The sequence below is a fragment of the Serinus canaria genome, chromosome 13, assembly GCF_022539315.1.
Source record: "Serinus canaria isolate serCan28SL12 chromosome 13, serCan2020, whole genome shotgun sequence".
NCBI classification, from domain to species: Eukaryota; Metazoa; Chordata; class Aves; order Passeriformes; family Fringillidae; genus Serinus; species Serinus canaria.
In genome coordinates, this window is record NC_066327.1 from 3,849,530 (window position 1) to 3,867,395 (window position 17,866).

Sequence of the window (17,866 nt, forward strand, 5' to 3'; positions counted from 1 at the left end):
TACATATTAAAACTGTCCTACACATTTTATTGCAACGTTTTGGCTTCCTCTGCTCCTCAGTGGCCTCTGCAGACATGTTACACTCAGTGGGCTGGTGCTAGGAATGAACAGAGTTGGTGAAACTGGATGCTTTTTACATTAAAAAACCAAAGCCCTGAAGAGCAACAAAAAGAAAAACCCCAAACATAAACAGAGATCTCTCTTACCTTTCCAGGAAAAGATCTGGGGAGGGTTTCTAGTCTGTGCATGTCTGAAAGTGAGCAGGGTGATGAAATCAAGGCTTGGTTTTCATGCCAGGCTTCACTAAAATAATTTGTTTGTTCTTGGGATGTCTTTCCAAGTTATCAAGGATTTACAGCAGTGAGGAGCAGGTGTGAAATATTGCAAGGCTGAAACATCAGTCTGTCTGCATTAGTGCAGAGCACCCAAACACTGCAGTTTCTTCCCTGGGATCTATTCAGTCACACACCACGCTGAAGTGAAATACAGAATTAAAGCAGTGTGTGTCTGCTGAGGTTTGCAGCAATGCTCTTTGCCCAGATGAGTCCAGAAGTGTCAAACACTGAAGCACATCTCTGTGGATCTCCTGATGAGCTTGTCCATGTGGTGGCTGAGTGAAAATAGGGCCCAGGGAATGCTTGGCATGGTCTGATTTCTGCCTTTGTGGTGTCTGAGCTTTGGAACAGCACTGGGCTGTCTGGCCACCTGGAATCCCTGTATCCAGCTGGTCCTGCTGGACATGAAAAAACAGCTCCACTTGGAGGAGTTGAGTAGGAATGGCTAAACAAGATCAGGAATTGGAAAGAAATGACCTTTTGTATGTGCAGTTGGGGTTTAATTTTTAGTATGAATTAAAATGATGCTTGAGCTGTTCTGACACACAACTGTTCTCGCTCCTCCTTGTGAGGTGCACATCCAGCCTTCATATCAAACCATGTTTCTGTAGCAGCTGTATTTTAAAGTTTTTTCTATTTTTTATGCTTCATATTTAAAGGTTTCTACCATTCCCTGACTCCCCCTGAAACAAAAGACAGCAAGTACTTGTTTTACCTTTTCCTTTGCAGGAAATGTTGACTCATGGGATCACCAAGGTTGGAAGGGACTTCATGAGGTCTCCTGGTTCAGGCTGTGCTCAAAGCACAACATGGAATTCACACAGAAAATGTCTGGTTGGGTCTTGAAAAGCAGAAATTGCCTCCTGTAGTATTTTCAGTGACTTTTCCAGTGCCAAACTGGGGCTGCTGCTGAGCAGCCTGCCCTTTGCCATTTTGTGCTTGTTACCCTTCTCAAGGCAGGGCTGACATTTGCCTGTGTTGGAGGTGTCAGGGCAGGGCTGTGTCAGCCTGACCTCTGCCCCAGCAGCTGAGTCCTCTCTTCCTGCAGCCTTGCTCAGGAGCTCTCAAGGGGTGTTTGGCTGCTCCTCTCCTCCTCCTGGACACCAGAACATGAGAGGCTGTGCTGGTGGAGGCTCTGAGCACTCAGTCTGTCACTGAGCCATCACATCTTGTGTGTTGGTTTATTATTTTAGTTGGGGCATGGGTTGGACTCGATGATCTTGGAGGTCTCTTCCAGCCCAGTCATTCTGTGAATTATTTTATAGCTGGTGCACTGCTAGGAGCTCTTCTTGGTGACCCTGGCCAGCCTGAGCTCCAGATGAGCTCTGACTTTGCCCAGACCATCACCTGAGGTCTGGGCAGTGTTCCTGCACCCCTGGGTGCTGTTTGTCCTCTCCCTCCTGTGCTGGAGCTCCATCTCCAGGAGCTTCTTCAGCCCAGGTGGGCACTGGCACTCGAGGAAGGGCCAGTTCAGCCTCACCCCCTCACTCTTCCTGCAGTGCCTCCCTTCCAGCAGGGCACAGGTGACCCTGCCAGAGCAGATCTGGAGCACATCAAGAGCAAGTTCAGACTCTGGGCACAGAGGTGAAGGACCCAGGAGTGTGAAATGCACTGTTAAACATTCTGCTGTCAGCACAGCCATTCCTTCATGTGGGCAAGGAAACCTGAACACTCTCATTATTGGAGAGGAATTCCTGCAGGCTGAGACAAACATGTATTTCCTTGGAAGAAGCAGAATGCTTGAATTACTCAATCCATTATGCTGCTTTGTGTGGGCCTTGGTGTGACTTCCACTGCAGTCTGCTGTAGGGAATTCAGCCTGGGATTCAACTGCACAAGTTGCAAAAAGTGAAGGGTTTTTTTTTTCTCCTGGATATTTCTTAACCTTTGAAGTTTGCCAAATATTTTTTTTTCCTATTTTTATAAGGATGAGGGCAGAAGTGTGTTGTCTGCAAGCAGTTCCAGATCATTTGGACCCTTAATGTGTGTTATTAACCAAGCACTGCTGTAATGGGTTTTAGAATGGACAGCTTATTCACAAAATTAGGGCACTTAACCTCCAAGGTCCGTTTTTCTCATTGTTCAGACAGAAAGAAAACATTCTGACTCATACCTGAAAGCCTTCTCTAATCAGAGCAGAGCATCTAACCTTTTTTGAATTAAAAGCTGTCGTGTAGGTGTGTTACAAAACTGTGATGGACTGCAGCATGGGATTTGCACACTCCAGCTATTGTGTGGCTGTTTAATTGCTGTTTGCATTTTCCTGAGGACTGAAACTATCCAGGGTCACACACGTGGCATCCAACAGCTACAGCAACAATTCAGAAATGTTGAACAGCGAGCTGATTGTTACTCTTGTACAAGATGTGCACATTGCTGGATCCCAGTATTTCTGTGTGGATCTGTGCAGTTCTTGTTGCTGAAACTCTGCAGAACATTTGGAATGCACTGGTGGTTGTAGCAGGGCTTGGTTTTTTTCTCTCTTCATGTTTCCCCACCTGTGCCTTGTTCTTCCTGCAGATCAGGCAAGGGGGTCTGTGGTCTCCAAGCTGCTGGTTGGAGTTTGCAGTAGGATCTCCCCTTAACCTCTCTTTAATTTGAGTTCAACAAACCCAGGTGTCTCAGCCTCTGTTCAGATGACACCAGGCAGCTTCCAGAGAGCCTCTTTCCTGTCCTGAGAGCCTGCCCTGACCCAGCATTGCAGAAGGGCTGGCAGAAACCCACAGGACAAGGCAGCAGTGCATTCTTCCCAATTCCCAACCCCTCTTTCTGTGGCTGAGGTGGCTTTGCTGCTCCAGGGTCACTGCTGGGGTTTTGGGGCACAGTGGGGCTCCAGGAGACTTTGCTGCAAAGCATCTTCTGCTCATGCCATGCCCCACCTGGGCTTGTTGATTGGGTTTATTCCCTCTCAGGTGGAGGACTTTGAATATTTTTCTTCTATTGAGCTAAATGATGTGATAGGTTCCTAGAGTGCCAGTCTTTCTAGAGCTCAGTAGAAATAAAAATAAATTCTCATGCTCCTTTGCAAAGTCAGCTGATTAGAAGAAAAAAATACCAAGTCTTATGGAGGTGAAATGTACTGTTTTTTAAAAATGGAATTACCTCAGCTGAAGATGATTTTGATGTTTTTTGTCTTTCCTTAGAAGTGATGTTCATACTTGCCCATGTGATTTGGAAACTAGTGGAATTTGTGTATTTCATAAAACCCAGTCCCAGGAATTCATTTCCTGCATTGCAAAACTTGAGAAGAAAATATGTTCAATCTGAAGATATGCAGATTGTGCTGCCAGAGGGCTTCAGGATAGTGTTATAATTGAGCAGTTTATCACAGTAACTTTGAAGTTTTTGGATTGAAGGCAAAAGAGAGAATTGCCAAGTGCTTTCTGTTGGGAATTATGGTCATTTAAGGTTAAGAGGCTGGTGGCAGTTCATACCCATTAAAGAAAATGAGCTGCACAGCAGAAATCCTGGAAAATGGTTAAAATAATAAAACAGACACTGGGTGTGTGAAAGACTGGAAAGGGCAGCCAGAATCTGCTCTGTGGGTACATTCACACATGGGAGTGCATTTTTGTCCCTTTCCTGGTCCTGGTTTTTGCATGATCCCAGACCAAGAGCTAAAGCACTCCTGAAGAGGGGAGGCTTGACTGAACCTCCAGCTTTGCCTCCAGCTTTTAGCTTTCCTAAAAATCAGGAAGTTTTCCTCATGGCTTGAAGTTTCTGGAGTGCCAGAGATAGCCAGGCCAAGGGTGAAAAATGCATTGCTGTGGAAAATGCAGGTTTGTCCAGCTCAGGTGCTGAGTGTTCCCTGGGGTGGTGGCTGGGGAAAACAAAGCACAGAAACACTTCCAGGGGATGCCTCAGCTGCCACTCAGGATGCTGTGGGCTGACCAAGTCCTTCAGCAGTGCAGTGGCACAGAAAAAGCCTTGTTTCTCAGGAGTGAGGGCTGCTTCAGTTACTTGGAGGAATTGGGGTAATGAAAAACATCAGCAGCTCCCTAGATCCAGGAATCTGGATTAATTCATTATCACTTGGATTTTGGCTCCCATGCTTTCAGTGTCGATTTGCCATTTGAAGTGAACCCTTTGGAATGTGGTGCAGATTAATCCCAGCAAAGGATGTGTGCTGTCACTTCCAAACAGGTGCTCTTCAGTTTCTTGGGAAATTATTTTTCTTCTGTTCTTCATGAACGTTTGGAAGTTGCATGGATTGTGTCCCAGGTGAGGTTTGTTTTGATGGGAATTCTAGATGGTGTGTTGGATCCTGACCTGTTTTTAGGGAGAACAAGAGAGGTTTTATTAGTTCCTAACTTTGTTCTGTGACACGCAAATTTTATGCATTCCTTCTTGGAAAATACAAAAAAATGAGGTGAAGAGAAATTCATCTTCCCTGTAGATTGTGGGGTGTGGGCTGAATCAAGATTCCTTCCAGAATGTTGGGTCCTGGGCTGATTTGTTTGTCCCTGCTTTGAACTGGTGTGTGGTAACCACTTTGAAAACGTAGCAGGAACAGAAACTCAACTTTGTGTTTGAGGTTCTGTGACTAGAAATGAATATTTACCTCACTTAGGAAGCAGCTGGACAGGAAAGAATCTGGGTGCTGTTTAACTTGGGTAAGAGCTGGTTTTTTTTGAAGCGTGTGGCAGTTCATTTTTTCCTTAAATACAGTTTCCCTACTGCTCTTATTGAATTCTTTATTGATGTAAATGAAGAAATATCTGAGGACTGCAATGAAGTCTGGTGCTCCTTCTCCTTAGATGGCAGGTTATTTTTCTTTTCCATGGGTTTTCATTTTGTCTAATGTTGTCTTAGGTTAAAGACAAATAATATTAATTAGACAATAGATATTTTTCAAAACACTGCCCATCTTGGACTTGTGTTTGTCACTGAAATGCAAAATCAGCTCCTGCCGTGAAATTACTGGACATTAAGGATCTTCAGTTTTGCTCTTAGGAATGTCTCTGTTTGCCAGAAGGGCACCTGAGAATTCTCTGAAACAGAGGCAAATTTCATGTTTTTGAGCAGTTATTGATAATAAACAGCTTTAACCAAATGCAACAACTGTGTTCCTTCTAGAAAGGGCACTAAATTTAGGCAATTTATTTTCTGACCAAAAGGTAACAGAATTAGGACTGAAGTCTGGTAGTTTCCAGATCAGAAAAATATAAAGAAAAAAAATTGTTTTTTCTTTTTTTAAAGCACAGAACAGAGCCTTGTCTTGAAGCAAGCCCAGCATTTGCAAAAGGAACATCAGAATGAGTGTGTTTTGTGTGCCCATGTACCAGGGGCTGCAGAACCAAACCATTTCAGAGGTGTAGGGAGAGAACTGGTCTGTGCTTCAGGAAGAGTCCTCAGTTTGGCTTCTCTGTGCCTGGAAAAGCACAAGTGGGCAGCCAGAGCTCTGAAATGAGCAGCTGATTAAAGGACCCCAAACCCATCATCTTGGATGTGTTGAGGAATTAGGTCAGGGATTGACCTGGGTATGTTTAAGATTCACAACTATGATGAGGGCCCAAACTTTATTATCCAATTATCTTGGCTATTACAACAGGGAGAGGGTTCAGATGGTAGCATCACAACCTCTGACTACAAAAGGAACTTGCTGTAGTCCAGCAGTGTTGCTTTGAATTTTTGCATCCTTGTATTTAAAAGGATTTGAACGTTGTGTAAGGTATTTTATTTATACACATCTACAGAATTACTGAGCTGAAGATTGTGCAAGACTTAAGCATCTGATTGCTGTTATTGGCTCTTCTCTAAGAGCTGCTCTGCTGGTTGTGGGGGTGCTGGGGTGTCAGATCAGCCCTGACTTGGTGCAGCAGGGAGGGGAGGGAGGCTCTGAGCTGTCCAGGATGAGGAGCTGTGACTGCCAAGGCTGGAGAGCCCGGAAGGCAGAAGCACAAAGTGTGAGGAGACAAGTGGATTTACTTCTCCAAGCATGAACTTCATCCAGTCCAAGGGAGAGGGTGGGGGCTGAGACAGCGTCCGGATGTTTTGGAAGAGTTGAGTGGCTGAACAGAGTAATTATCAGCTGAAATTTAAGTAATGTAGCAGAGGAAATCTGTGCACTCCTGGGAATGCTGGTGCTTTAAGCCATTGGAAAGTCTGTCTTAAATTCACTTGATTGTCTTCAGAGAAGAATGAAAGATGAAGCAATTCAGAGGAATTATTGCAATGAAGCAGGATTTGCTCCAGTTGCTCCAAGCATCCCTGTTTGTAATAACTGTGTATGTTGTGTGACTCAGTCTTCAGCATCTACAAAATATGTGTTGAATTAAATTGTTATTAGAACATAGCAGGACATGTTTATGAGTAAATCTCCCTTAATAGTTCATCTGAACTCGCTGATGTCTTGTACCATTCTAGTCCAATTCATGTTGCTAGCCTCACTGAAATAATTCCTTCCAGGTCTGTTTTCTTAAAGCTGCCCCTGTAGCTGCATTGTTCTTAGCATGCTTTAGCCTACAAATTATTCCAAACTAAATTATTAAATTGACAGGGCAGACCTAATGTCAGGAGCTTTACCAAAGCTGATATAGATGTCATTTCTGATTTCTTTTTAGTGGAGTGATAATCAACTTTGCTGCTGACACTCCAGGAGAGACCTGTATTCCTTAATGGAGATTTCTTAGATGTTTTTAATTGATTAGACTATCTTATTTGAATGTGAAATAACCAGGAGTAGTAGCTGGTGCTGTGGGAGTGATAGGTGTGTGGAGTAGGATTCAAGATCTGCTTGGCCCCACATACTGCCCAAAATTCAGGAATTCTACACAATAAGAATATTGCATAGAATTATTTCATCTGGACATAGATACGTGTTGAAGTGAAATATAAATAAATTTGCCTGCCTGGTATTATTTTCCTCATATCTCAGACCCAGATGATTTCTTTTCCAAGAAATCTGTTTGGTTCCAAGAGTCCTTTTGAACACTGAAGTGTTTGAAAGCCAACCAAGATTACATGTTAAGGTTTAGCTCTTTGTAGTTGAAACCCACTAGTGAGCCCATAATCAGCTGCCAAACTTTATGAAGGAAACATAAAATATTATGTTGCCCACAAATACCAGCTGTAAACCGCTAATGTCTGCATTAGTTCAGTAACTTCAGAGTCACAAAGTTTAATTGACTAATGGGGTAACCTGTGGCAATCTGCTGCTCTGCAGCAGCATTAGCTCTACTGTGAACAGGAGGAGGGAATTTTACATAGTTCATCACAGTTTTAGTCTGTTTTTCTTCAAATGGCAGATAAGCCTGGAGGCAGAGCACGCTGGAAAAAGCAAATGTTCAGAAGGTAAACACTGTTTTTTAAAACAGAGTTACAGTTTGAGCAGAGTGAGCTTCACGAGGAATGTTTCTCTTAAGGTTAGGGCATGGTGCAAGTAATTGGAATAAGAGAAATGGAAACCTTTCACTCAGACACTAAACTCTGTAAGTGATTAATAGGGTGATTGATGTTGTGTATACAGGATAGGCTGTGCCAGCCTGCAGGAGCAGAGGAAAAAGCCATCTCAAGATGTGTGTTGGTCAAGGAATGCTGAAGTTTTTCAGGACAGAGAGCTGCAGATTTCCCCAGGGGAAGAATGCTGAGTGTTCCTGGGGAATTGTGCTCGTGTGTGGGACTGCTGTCTCAGCCTGGGTGTGGTGGAGAGGTTGCTGTGTGGATGGCAGGAGTGGTGGTTCATGCACTGAAGCCAAGTAAAGCTGTGCTGGGATCAAGTCTTACCAAAACACACAAAAAAAGAGCCATGGACACCGTGTTGCTCCATGTCCCTTGGCTGGCTCCTCTGTGCCTTGGGGGATTCCAACCAGCTTAATGCTGTGTTTTGCTGGAGCTTCTCTGAGATAAAGGCAAAGCTTGTGATGGAATGCCACGAGGAGCAGATGGGGAACAACGTGCGAGTCCAACTCCGGCGATTTGCGCGCTGCTTACTCCAGACGTAATTCCTTCCAGCGTTTCTTGCAGTCGGCTCATGGCACACCAGCGAGTCCTTCATGATGCACCAGGGTAGAAGAACTGAACTCAGAACAGAAGAGGAAATTAGGCTGGAAAATCTGAAAGATGTAGGCAGTGATTCAGAGGTGTTCTTGGGGAAAAGCACGAGTGAATCGAAAGGACAAAGACAAATGGGAGAGAGTGGCTGGAACGGGCAGTGAAAGTGCCCTGTACAGCCTTGGTGGCTTCTTTTCTTCAGGGAACCTTCTGAAATACAGCTGACATCAGCCAAGTGGGGGTACAGGCTGTCCTGTTCATATAGCTGAAACAGAGGGACCTTTTCCCCCTCATTTCCTTATCTTTATCCTTACTTTCCATCTGTGCTTTCCTGACAGGAGAATGTTTCTTGAATTATAGAAATGTCTCGTGCTAAAATGCATGAACTAAGGCTTATAGTTTGTGAAATCTGTTTATAATCCATTTTATGGCTTAAGGATTCTATTAGTATTATTTTGATGTCTGTCAATAACCATTAGAAGTAGATTCCAATATTCTTAAACACTTATTTCTGTGCTCTAGTGCATTACATACTGCTCCAATCCAGTCAAGGTCTTGCTTGTATGTTAGACTCATAGATTGATGTCAAATGTTCGAAAAAGTAATGCCAAAAATATTATACATTTTGTGTCTACATGCCATATTTTTGATGGCATGAAGACCAGAAAGGAAGACCAGCTGTTTGTCTTGTCTCTGTTGGATAGCACTAGGTCATGGAGAACAGTGTGGACAGGACTGAAAACCATGAAATCTCTCCAGCCAAGTGCTCAGCTGGCAGGACTTCAGGGGTTCTTGGCAGAGGCAGGTCTAGAGGGGAGAAAATGCCAAACCAGGTCCTGTGGCACCAGTGAGTGTTCCAGTCAGCTGGGTAGGAGCACACAAGGAGTCACTGAACTAATTTATCCTCTTTTCAGGCTCTGTGTGGCCAAGGTTTCTGCAGCAGGTTGGACTCACTTGGGTTTAGAATGATAATTTTGGGGCCCTGTACACTTATTTCAGCTGTTTTGTACTGATTGGGTCTTGGGTATGCACAGCCTTTTACAGAATTGTAGTGTGAGGGGGAAAGAAGCTTACAGTGAGCACTGACACTAGAACTAAACATGGGAGAAACCCAGTTTTAGAAGAAACTTCATCTGTGAGAACAACACAGAGGAGGAGAAGGCAAAATGCATTGAGATTGATGACTTGGTATTTGAGATTTTTGATGCTTTTAATGTATGTTTGTACAGTTTGAGCAGCTGGTGGGTGCTCCAGTGATGCAGATCCTTTCTGCTAATGGAATTTTGGGTGTCAGTTATGGGGTCTGAATGCTGCTCTCTTTTTCCTCTGCAGGGATCTAGAAAAAAATAACATCACAAGAATTACCAAGACAGACTTCACGGGGCTGAAGAATCTTCGTGTCTTGTGAGTACCACACAAACTTGTCTGGTTTTTATGAGACTGTCTGAGGCTGCTACTGCTCAGAACTTCCTTAATTCCAGGGATCAAATTCTAGTAATTTTGGCACATTATTCAGTTGTTGGTATTCTTCTAAGCCACTCAACCTGAACAGTTTGCCATGTGAAGCAGTAAGTTTTAGTTCTATACTAAAGTGACTGTGGTTTCAGAGCTGTTCACTTGTTTCTTACTAGCTCTGAATAAGTCATGTGCTGAAGATTTTGGTCTGCTTTGCAATCACTCATGCATAATTCACTTGTATTGAGACACTAGCAAACAGGGCTTTGAGATTTTGGCCATTGTGAGGTACAGTCCCATTAACAGCATTCTGCATCGTGTTAAGCAGAAGTTGATCAAGAACAGCTCTAGAACTTGAGCACAAGGAGATTGGTGAGGTTTTTGGTCTAGTACACAGTCATAAATACAAAGATTTCAGGTGGTGCTGTCTCATGAGCTCAGTATCTGTCAGGAGCTTTACCTGTAGATAGGCCTTGGACATCAGGATGTAGACTTGGTCATTCCTGGCTTCCTGTTTTCTCTGCATGAACCTCAATCAGCCCAGCTGAGTTAGTGAGGAATCCTCTGACTGTCCTCTAAAACAAACCCCTAAAGCTGCAACCAAAGAACTGTTAGAGTTCTTTAGTGACAATTAAAGTGATATTTAAATCCTGCTAAGGAAAAGCTGAGTCTTTGCTCCTGCTACCTCAGCACCTATGGACAAGTTGTCCAGTTAAGGGAACACCTCAAATCTATGGGAAGACTTTTTGTCCTTGTGCTGTTTCTCTTATCTCTAGCAGAGGGGTTATTGAGATTTCCTTGGCTCCCATCCCAGCTGTCAGTACCATTTTGAGAGTCTATTAAAATACATGTTCTATGCTATATTGATGCCAATAGTTGTTTCAGTTTGGTTGGGTTTTCATTGTGTCAGACATTGCTCACTGCTGCTGCAGTCTTTTGTGCCTTCAGGAAGAACCAAAATGTACAACTGCCATCTTTAGAGCTTTTGGTGCTTTTGTCCTGTGTTCATTCTGGGTTTGTGTAACTCATTTGCTCAGACTTTGAGTAGTATGGTGTCTGCCACAGAAGTCATTGGAATAAAACATCCTTCAGATTTTTCTTACCTTTTCTTTGTTTCTGTTATGGTCCCTTCATAATTCTGTTACTAAACCCCATTTTTCCTTTTTTCTCTCCCTGCCCTGTTTGCTGGGGGGTTCAGAGGCAATACAGAAATCTGCAGCCTGTCCCAGTGTTCCTGGAAAGGAAGCATAATTCTGTTTGAACACATCAGAATAAGGACTAGGAGCAAGGCACCTGGAAACTCATAGCCCTGTGCAGTAGAAAAAAATCCTCCAGTCTGAAGCAAACAGCACACATTCAAAATGGATGGAAAGGAGAAAATCTTCTCCTTTCATCCCCTCCAGCTTCATCCCTTTTCCTTTTCCTCATTCAGTTTTCCTCGCTGTCCTTTAAGCAGCATGACTCTCTTGTTGATGTGCTGGAGTTTGGCAGTTCTGTATTTTCATCTCCTTGGTGTTACCTGTGCAATCCTCTCTGGCTGGCTGTGCCCTCAGCCCCTGCCCAGTCCAAAGCTCTGAGCATCCTCAGAGGACTGAGGGCAGAGGAGTGGCTGTTGGCCAGGCAGGAATGGGGGTTTTCCCTGGGTCCAGACTCTTCAGAGGTGTTGAGTGCTCTCACAGGAGCAGGGATGGATGTGTGCTGCAGGGAGGGAAAAGGTCACCTCAGATGGGACTGTGGGAATCTCTCTCCCTTGGCTTCCACTTCACCTGTCAGGAGCATTTCTGCTGTGGCAGAAATTTTGGCATTTCTGAATGGCAGCCATGCCCTGCAAAGCAGAGAGAATCAGTCTCCTTTGCTTGTAGGGAAATCTAAATAACTCCTCTGCTTGTTCCAGTGGTGGTGTCAGGTGGAGGGGAAAGCAGGGTCAGCCCCAGGGAGAGCTGGACCTGTCCCAGGTGGTTTTGCACCCTGTTGGGCAGTGGGGCTCCAGGGTTGGGTCACAGCTGCTGCTCCTGGAGGTGGAACCCCTTGGGAGCACTTAGGGAGGATTTGCTCCAGGGCAAGCCTGAAATCAGGGCAGGGCAGAGTGTGGCCCCACAAAGCCCCCATTGCCATGGAGGGGGTTCCTGCTGTGGGCTGTGGAAGTCAGTGACCTCAATTCTGGCACACAAATGTTCTAGGGAGATGAGGAGTGTCCCAGGGATGTAACCCCCAGCCTCCAGGCCAGCACCTTTCTGAGCAAAATGTGGTTACAGAGGTTTAGGAACAAAAATATTTACCTCCAAATGTGGAGGTCAGGAGGAAAATTTGGAATCAGTTTCCTGCTAGTGACCAAGAGAAACAGTGCTCCTCTGCCCTGATGAGTTTAATAATCTCCAATTAAAACTGGTATTGGCACTTAAGTGAGAAGCACTTTGATAATGTTTGAAGAGAAGTGGGGGTGCTTTTCTATTTTGTTAAAATTCACTGGGATTTCTGGAATTTTTGCAGACACTTGGAAGAAAATCAGATCAGTGTGATAGAACGTGGAGCTTTTCAGGATCTGAAACAACTTGAAAGGCTGTAAGTATCTGTATTTACACCTATGGAAAGCTGCACAATTTCTACCTCACTCTCAATGGTCATCCATAATATATAATGAGAATAAAATTAACTTTCTTTAACAAAGAGGGAGATGAGTACCTGCCTAAATTAAAATATGCTCTTAAAGACAGCTGAATTTACATTACATGATAGCTAATACTTGAAATTAGAGTGACTGCCAAGAAAATAGAACTGGCAGTGAAATAACATTACCAGAAGGATATTATCTGGGCAAGCCTTAAAACTGGTATGTGGGGAAGGATTTTTTTAAAATAATAATTTCATATTATTGGATATTTTTGTATTTTATATGTCTATGCTGATGGAAATTCAAATTTTGTCCTTTGAGAATGACATATTTCTAAATCTGCCTTTATTTTTAGTTTTCTGATTTGCTTCATTTCCTCTGAAGGAGCATAATGCCAGTGATTGCAGTGGATTCCAGGGTATCAAGGAAGACTTAGTGGAGGATGGATTGTAGATTTCCTCTGCTTTTGATAGCAATCAAGTTAATTTCTTTTATTTTTTTGGAGAAGGTGAATATGGGATGTTTCTTAATCTGGAATCAGTTCATAGGAAACCCCTGGCCCTGCAGGAGTGTAAGTTTAAATATTAGGAAGAACAAAGTTAATTCTGCACCCAGTTGCTGCTCTTAGCTGGGTGTGCTCCTTTTCATCATCATTAATTCTGCTGATGGCAAGAGCAGAAGGAAATCTGTGTAAAACTGAAATACCTTGGAGAATTGTCCTTTGTTAGAGGTAGGTGACCAGAACAATATCCCAAGCTGGTTTGGAATGCAGGCTTTTTATGCTTGGTTGGTAACTGTTATCTGCAGGCATTTCTTGTAGGACTTGTTATTTTCCCACTGATATTTTCTAAAGCAGCTTTCAAGAGTTAAGTACCCACTAGCAATTATTCAAGAGAAGTCTGGAGTATTGAGCTAATGCTCTACTAAAGCTGTTTCAGATGATCTCAGGATTAGATTTGCATTTGAGTTGTTTAATGAGTGTGCTGAACATTTAAATTAATTTACCCAGTACTTTTGTCATGAATCAGAAAGCTCCATCTATGGCAAGAAGGGAGATGAGCTTTAAATTCTAACAGATTTGCACCTATATTCAATTAAAAAGTACTTTCAGGTGCAGAGTTTTGCCATAGCTGATTTATTTCAGCAAAAAAAAAAAAAAAAAAAGACAACCCTAGCTTAATTTTCTAAAATTAAACATAGCCTGACATTGTAGAACAGTTTTTTCAGGTTATTCATCATTGTGAAGAGTCAGTATCCTTACTACCAAGTCCCAGTTCTGAGCTCATTTTATATACATGTGTATACATATAGAAATAAATCTTTCTCCTACCTATATTTAGGTAAAGTTTCCTGTAGTTTTCTCATACCTATATTTAGATAAAAGTTCAGGTAGTTAAATTTTGAACGAGTTTTGAAAAACTTCCAGGAGAAAGGCTGGAGTAGCCAGGAACAAAACTCAAGTGTCATCTGTGTGTTTGTGCAGAGCCTGCTCTGCCAGCAAATGAGAACAAAATAGATTGTGAAAGCAGAAGGCAGGAAATCTGATACCTTTAACAGTGTCTCTTTAAGTCTGTGATGTTTGAAAGTCTCAGCTTTTTTTTTTTTTTGCCTTCCCTATATGAACTCTTAACTTGGCCTGCTCACCATGCTGCATCTCTGCTTCTCTTTTAGGATTGCCTGTCATTAAAATATTTCCTAAATTAATGTAGTATGAAAGGGAGGGCTGGAAACTTGAAAATTTTTGGTATTTTAGCTTAAATCATTTTTAGGACAAAACTATAAATCTGGGTTCTTTGCTATGAGTGGGCTTTGGAGAGTGGACTGTGGAAAGTTTGGCGTAACTCACAAAGGCTAAATTGCAACATTTTAGGTAATATTAAAGCTATTTTATTAAGTATTGTCAAACATTGCAAAATGTTAATGAAGAAAGTATGTTGGTTGCATTTAAAAAAAGCCTGGCTCTTTTCCATTTAATTTCTTTCAAATAACAAATAAAAATCACTAACATTGCTTCGATTTTTGGAATAATGTTCTTTTTTGATCTATTGAAGTGGATGCAAAAGTAATCATTAACTTATTTTTAAACAAAGCAGCTGTACTGGGTCAAACTTTAAAGAACAGGAGTAATTTCTATTCCTGGCAGAACAGCACATATAAAGGTTTTCATTCAGAGTAACAGGGGAAGTGTGTTCCACTCCTCATGGTAAGCTTCCAGAGGGCTTAGGCTCAGGTGAATATTGGAGCTCAATTTTTATTTTCCCTTCTCTGGACATTGAAGCACTTCCATCCTTATGATCTGAGCAAATTAGCAACATTTTGTTTGACTTGTCCTGTAAAAGTAAGCTTTAAATAAAATGTCTTTAGAGCTGGGTACCCACTGCTGCCAAATCTGCCATGGGGTGGCCCTCCACTTATTTGGATTTACTCTGATTTTTTGGGTTTTTTTGAGGGACATTAACACTTAAAATGCAAATAAAGGAGGATATGGTCAGAATTGACTATTGGCTCAATAAAATTTGGCCAAATCAGTTGAAGAAAGAACATCATGCAAGGTATCTTTAAGTGACAGACAGCACAAAGCTGAGAAATGAAGCATTGTGGAAGTGGAAGGTAGAAACCACTTCTTTTTTTGGCAGGTTTGTACTCAGCACTTGGAAAATGAAGGACTCTAACCCAAAATTCAGTGTAAGTTCTGTTGAATCCTGAGAAAGACCAGTGGTACTCACCACAGTGGAAAAGCCAAAATGTTTCCAGTGCTTTTTCTGCAGCAAGGTTGTAGAGCTTTCTTCCAGAACACAGGGATTAGTGGGGAGGTAGCTGACCCCTCTTTTGGATTTTAACATTTCACTTCTATGCTTTGCTATTAACACAGTGCAGGATTTTAAGATAAACGATGATGAAATTTCACGTGCCAGGAGGATCAAGAGGAGAATTGGTGGGCCTGAAAGATGAACTGACATTTCTCCCAGAGCCAGATGGGTGTCACACACTTCTGTGAAAAATGAGGCAGGATATAAGACACCAACAGATCCTGACTTTTCCACGGCCAACTGCCAGGAATTGTCACGTAGCTCTGTAATCTTCAAAAGAATGGACTTTGGCTGATGGCTGCTTCTTTCTGCTCAAATTAGTGTCTTTAGCAAGCATAAAAGATCTCCACATCTGAAAACACTAAAACTGTGTTTTTGTTGTTTAGAGGAGGGGGGAAAAATGTATAAGCGTGGCCAAATCAAATCTTCTCAAAGTTGGGAAAAATAATTAGCTCTAAGAAAACAGCAAAAAGCTAGAATCCAGATTTTAACCCTGGTATGGTTTTGGTTTGGTGTGTGTGAAGGCACAGGTCAAAATGGAAATGAGGTTTGATTTTTAACTGCAGTGATGCTACTGTGCATTGAGTCTTTGTAAACAGCTTCCCAAGTGCTTGATTGAGGTATTAAGTGTATTTATTTGGCAGAGTGTACTGCAAAATTGCTGTTAGTGACCAGAGGTGCTGAGGAAAAGAATAAACTGTTACGTGGTGCTTCACAATCTGGATTTCATAAATTGGGATTGGACGTGCTTTAAATAAATCATGTAATGCAAAAAGCATCTTCCACAATTACTGTGCTGAGTGGAGAGATTGGTAGGTGCTTCAGAGGGGCTGGGAGAGAAATAAAAGCTTTGGGCAGCTCTTTGCTGCTGTAAACAAAGGCAGTCCTTGGCAGCATGGAGCAGAGCCTGGTGTTTACACAAGGTTGAGCAGTTTGGGTGTTCCTGCTGCAGCTGCATGCACTGCACGTTTCAGAGGCCACAGGGAGCTGTGAAGATGTCACACAGGTCGAATTTAACCTTTCAGGAAAAGATCCCTTCTTGTTTTCAGTCCCCATTTCCCTGTGCCATGGTGGGTAACGCATCCCATTGGAAATCCCTGCTCATAAAATGCTTATCTGGAGATGCAGGAGAACAGAGACTCCCTAGAGGGGACTTAGAGCTGTGGCTGGGTATTTCATTGGCTTTGGCAATTGTGACTTGCCCTCTTGCTGCTCCAGCTGCCTCAGGTGGGCTGGTTTAGTACCAGGTGTGCTGCCAGGGGCTGCTGGAGGTGTCTCTGCAAGCTGCAGTGATGGATTTCTCTGCTTTGCCCCCAAAAACAGCAGCATCCCCCTGGCTCCTGAGGAGCTGGGTGTGGGATATGTCAGAGCCTGAGCTGCACTTTGCTGCTGCTGCTGCTGCAGGAGCTGCCTTCATGGGGGAAAACAGCCCCTGGGGTCTGATCCCAGGTCACAGTCTGGGTGCCAGCGGTGCCATCTTTTGTAAATGAGGGAAAGCTGTTTCCATCAGAGACCACTTGGAAACTGAACCACTCCTTGTGGGAGCTGCCAAAGAATGAACAGCCCTGAAATTCAGGTTGTGGTACCTGGAGGTGTGTCCTGGTCTCCTGGTTGGAAGGATAGATTAGCACTTAGTTCTTGTGCTGCTGCAGCTGGGAGCTAAGCACTCGAAAGCTCCTTGTCACATTGGCTGATGCCTGCAAATTTAAGTAATATTCATTGATACTGGTTAATATTGAATTAATATTGTTCATAACTTTTTCCCTGAGAAATAATAATTCATAATAATATTTATAATTTCCTCTGAGAAATTATTCCAGCCATAAAGAGAGAGTCCTGTAACCAGTAACTGACAAAGCAATCTCTTACCTTGCATTTTCAAGCCAATTTAGCACTGCTTCTCAAATGAGTGTCTGTGTGACTGTTTATGTTGTGAGAAGTCCAACGTGAGGAGCCAGAATGTTTTGGGTGGGAGGATCTGACAGGGTGTTACTGGTTTTATTCCTGGATGCTGGTGGGACAATCATGGAGCACTTGGTGCTGCAGAATTTTTACAGTATTGAGTCCCTTCCCTTTGTTTTTACTCTCAAGTCTGGGGTTTGTTCAGGGCTTCCCTTTCAGACAACATCTCTGAAAAATACATGGTAAATTCATGAATTTATTTTGAGAGACTGAGTGTTTTAACTTGCATGGGTAGAGTCTGAAGAAAATTGTGTTGATTTGGAGTGTGGCTCTGCAGTTTCCAGGGGCTGTAATGCACTTTTTACTGCTTAAGGGTGAGCCATGTCATCATCACTACTTCATCTGCTGTGTTCTGACCCTGACAGCAATAGAGTAGCAGCAGCACCCTCACGTAGCAGGTTTCCATTCTCACAAGTTCCTGCCTTGTGTTATTCCCAGAACTGCCCAGTCTGATCCTGCTCTGGAGGGAGGCTGGTGGTGTCTAACCCCCTGGATCCCCTCTCAGTTCACATACCCTTCCTCCAGAGTGCCCAAATCAGGCTGTTCGAAGGCACCTCCTCTGAGTGCACCAGCCCCCAGGCAGCTGAGAGACCAGGTGGGAAAGGTGGAAGGCTGGCAGAGGTGGGGAGGAGGGTGCTCCATCCTTGCCCTGTGTGCAGCTGGCTGGGCTGGAAGTCAGCCCCAGAAAGGGAGATTGGCTG

The 17,866-nt window shown here is 43.2% G+C and overlaps 1 protein-coding gene across 4 annotated transcripts in view; it reads left to right on the plus strand.

The window, feature by feature from the left end:
- SLIT3 (slit guidance ligand 3) overlaps positions 1–17,866 on the plus strand; it is a 526,251-nt gene that overhangs the window by 57,013 nt on the left and 451,372 nt on the right. For all 4 annotated transcript variants that reach the window (XM_030229266.2, XM_050979618.1, XM_050979619.1 and 1 more), the window contains 2 exons: positions 9,660–9,731; positions 12,273–12,344. In XM_030229266.2, the coding sequence (XP_030085126.1) occupies positions 9,660–9,731; positions 12,273–12,344 (144 nt within the window). The remainder of the gene's footprint in view (positions 1–9,659; positions 9,732–12,272; positions 12,345–17,866) is intronic.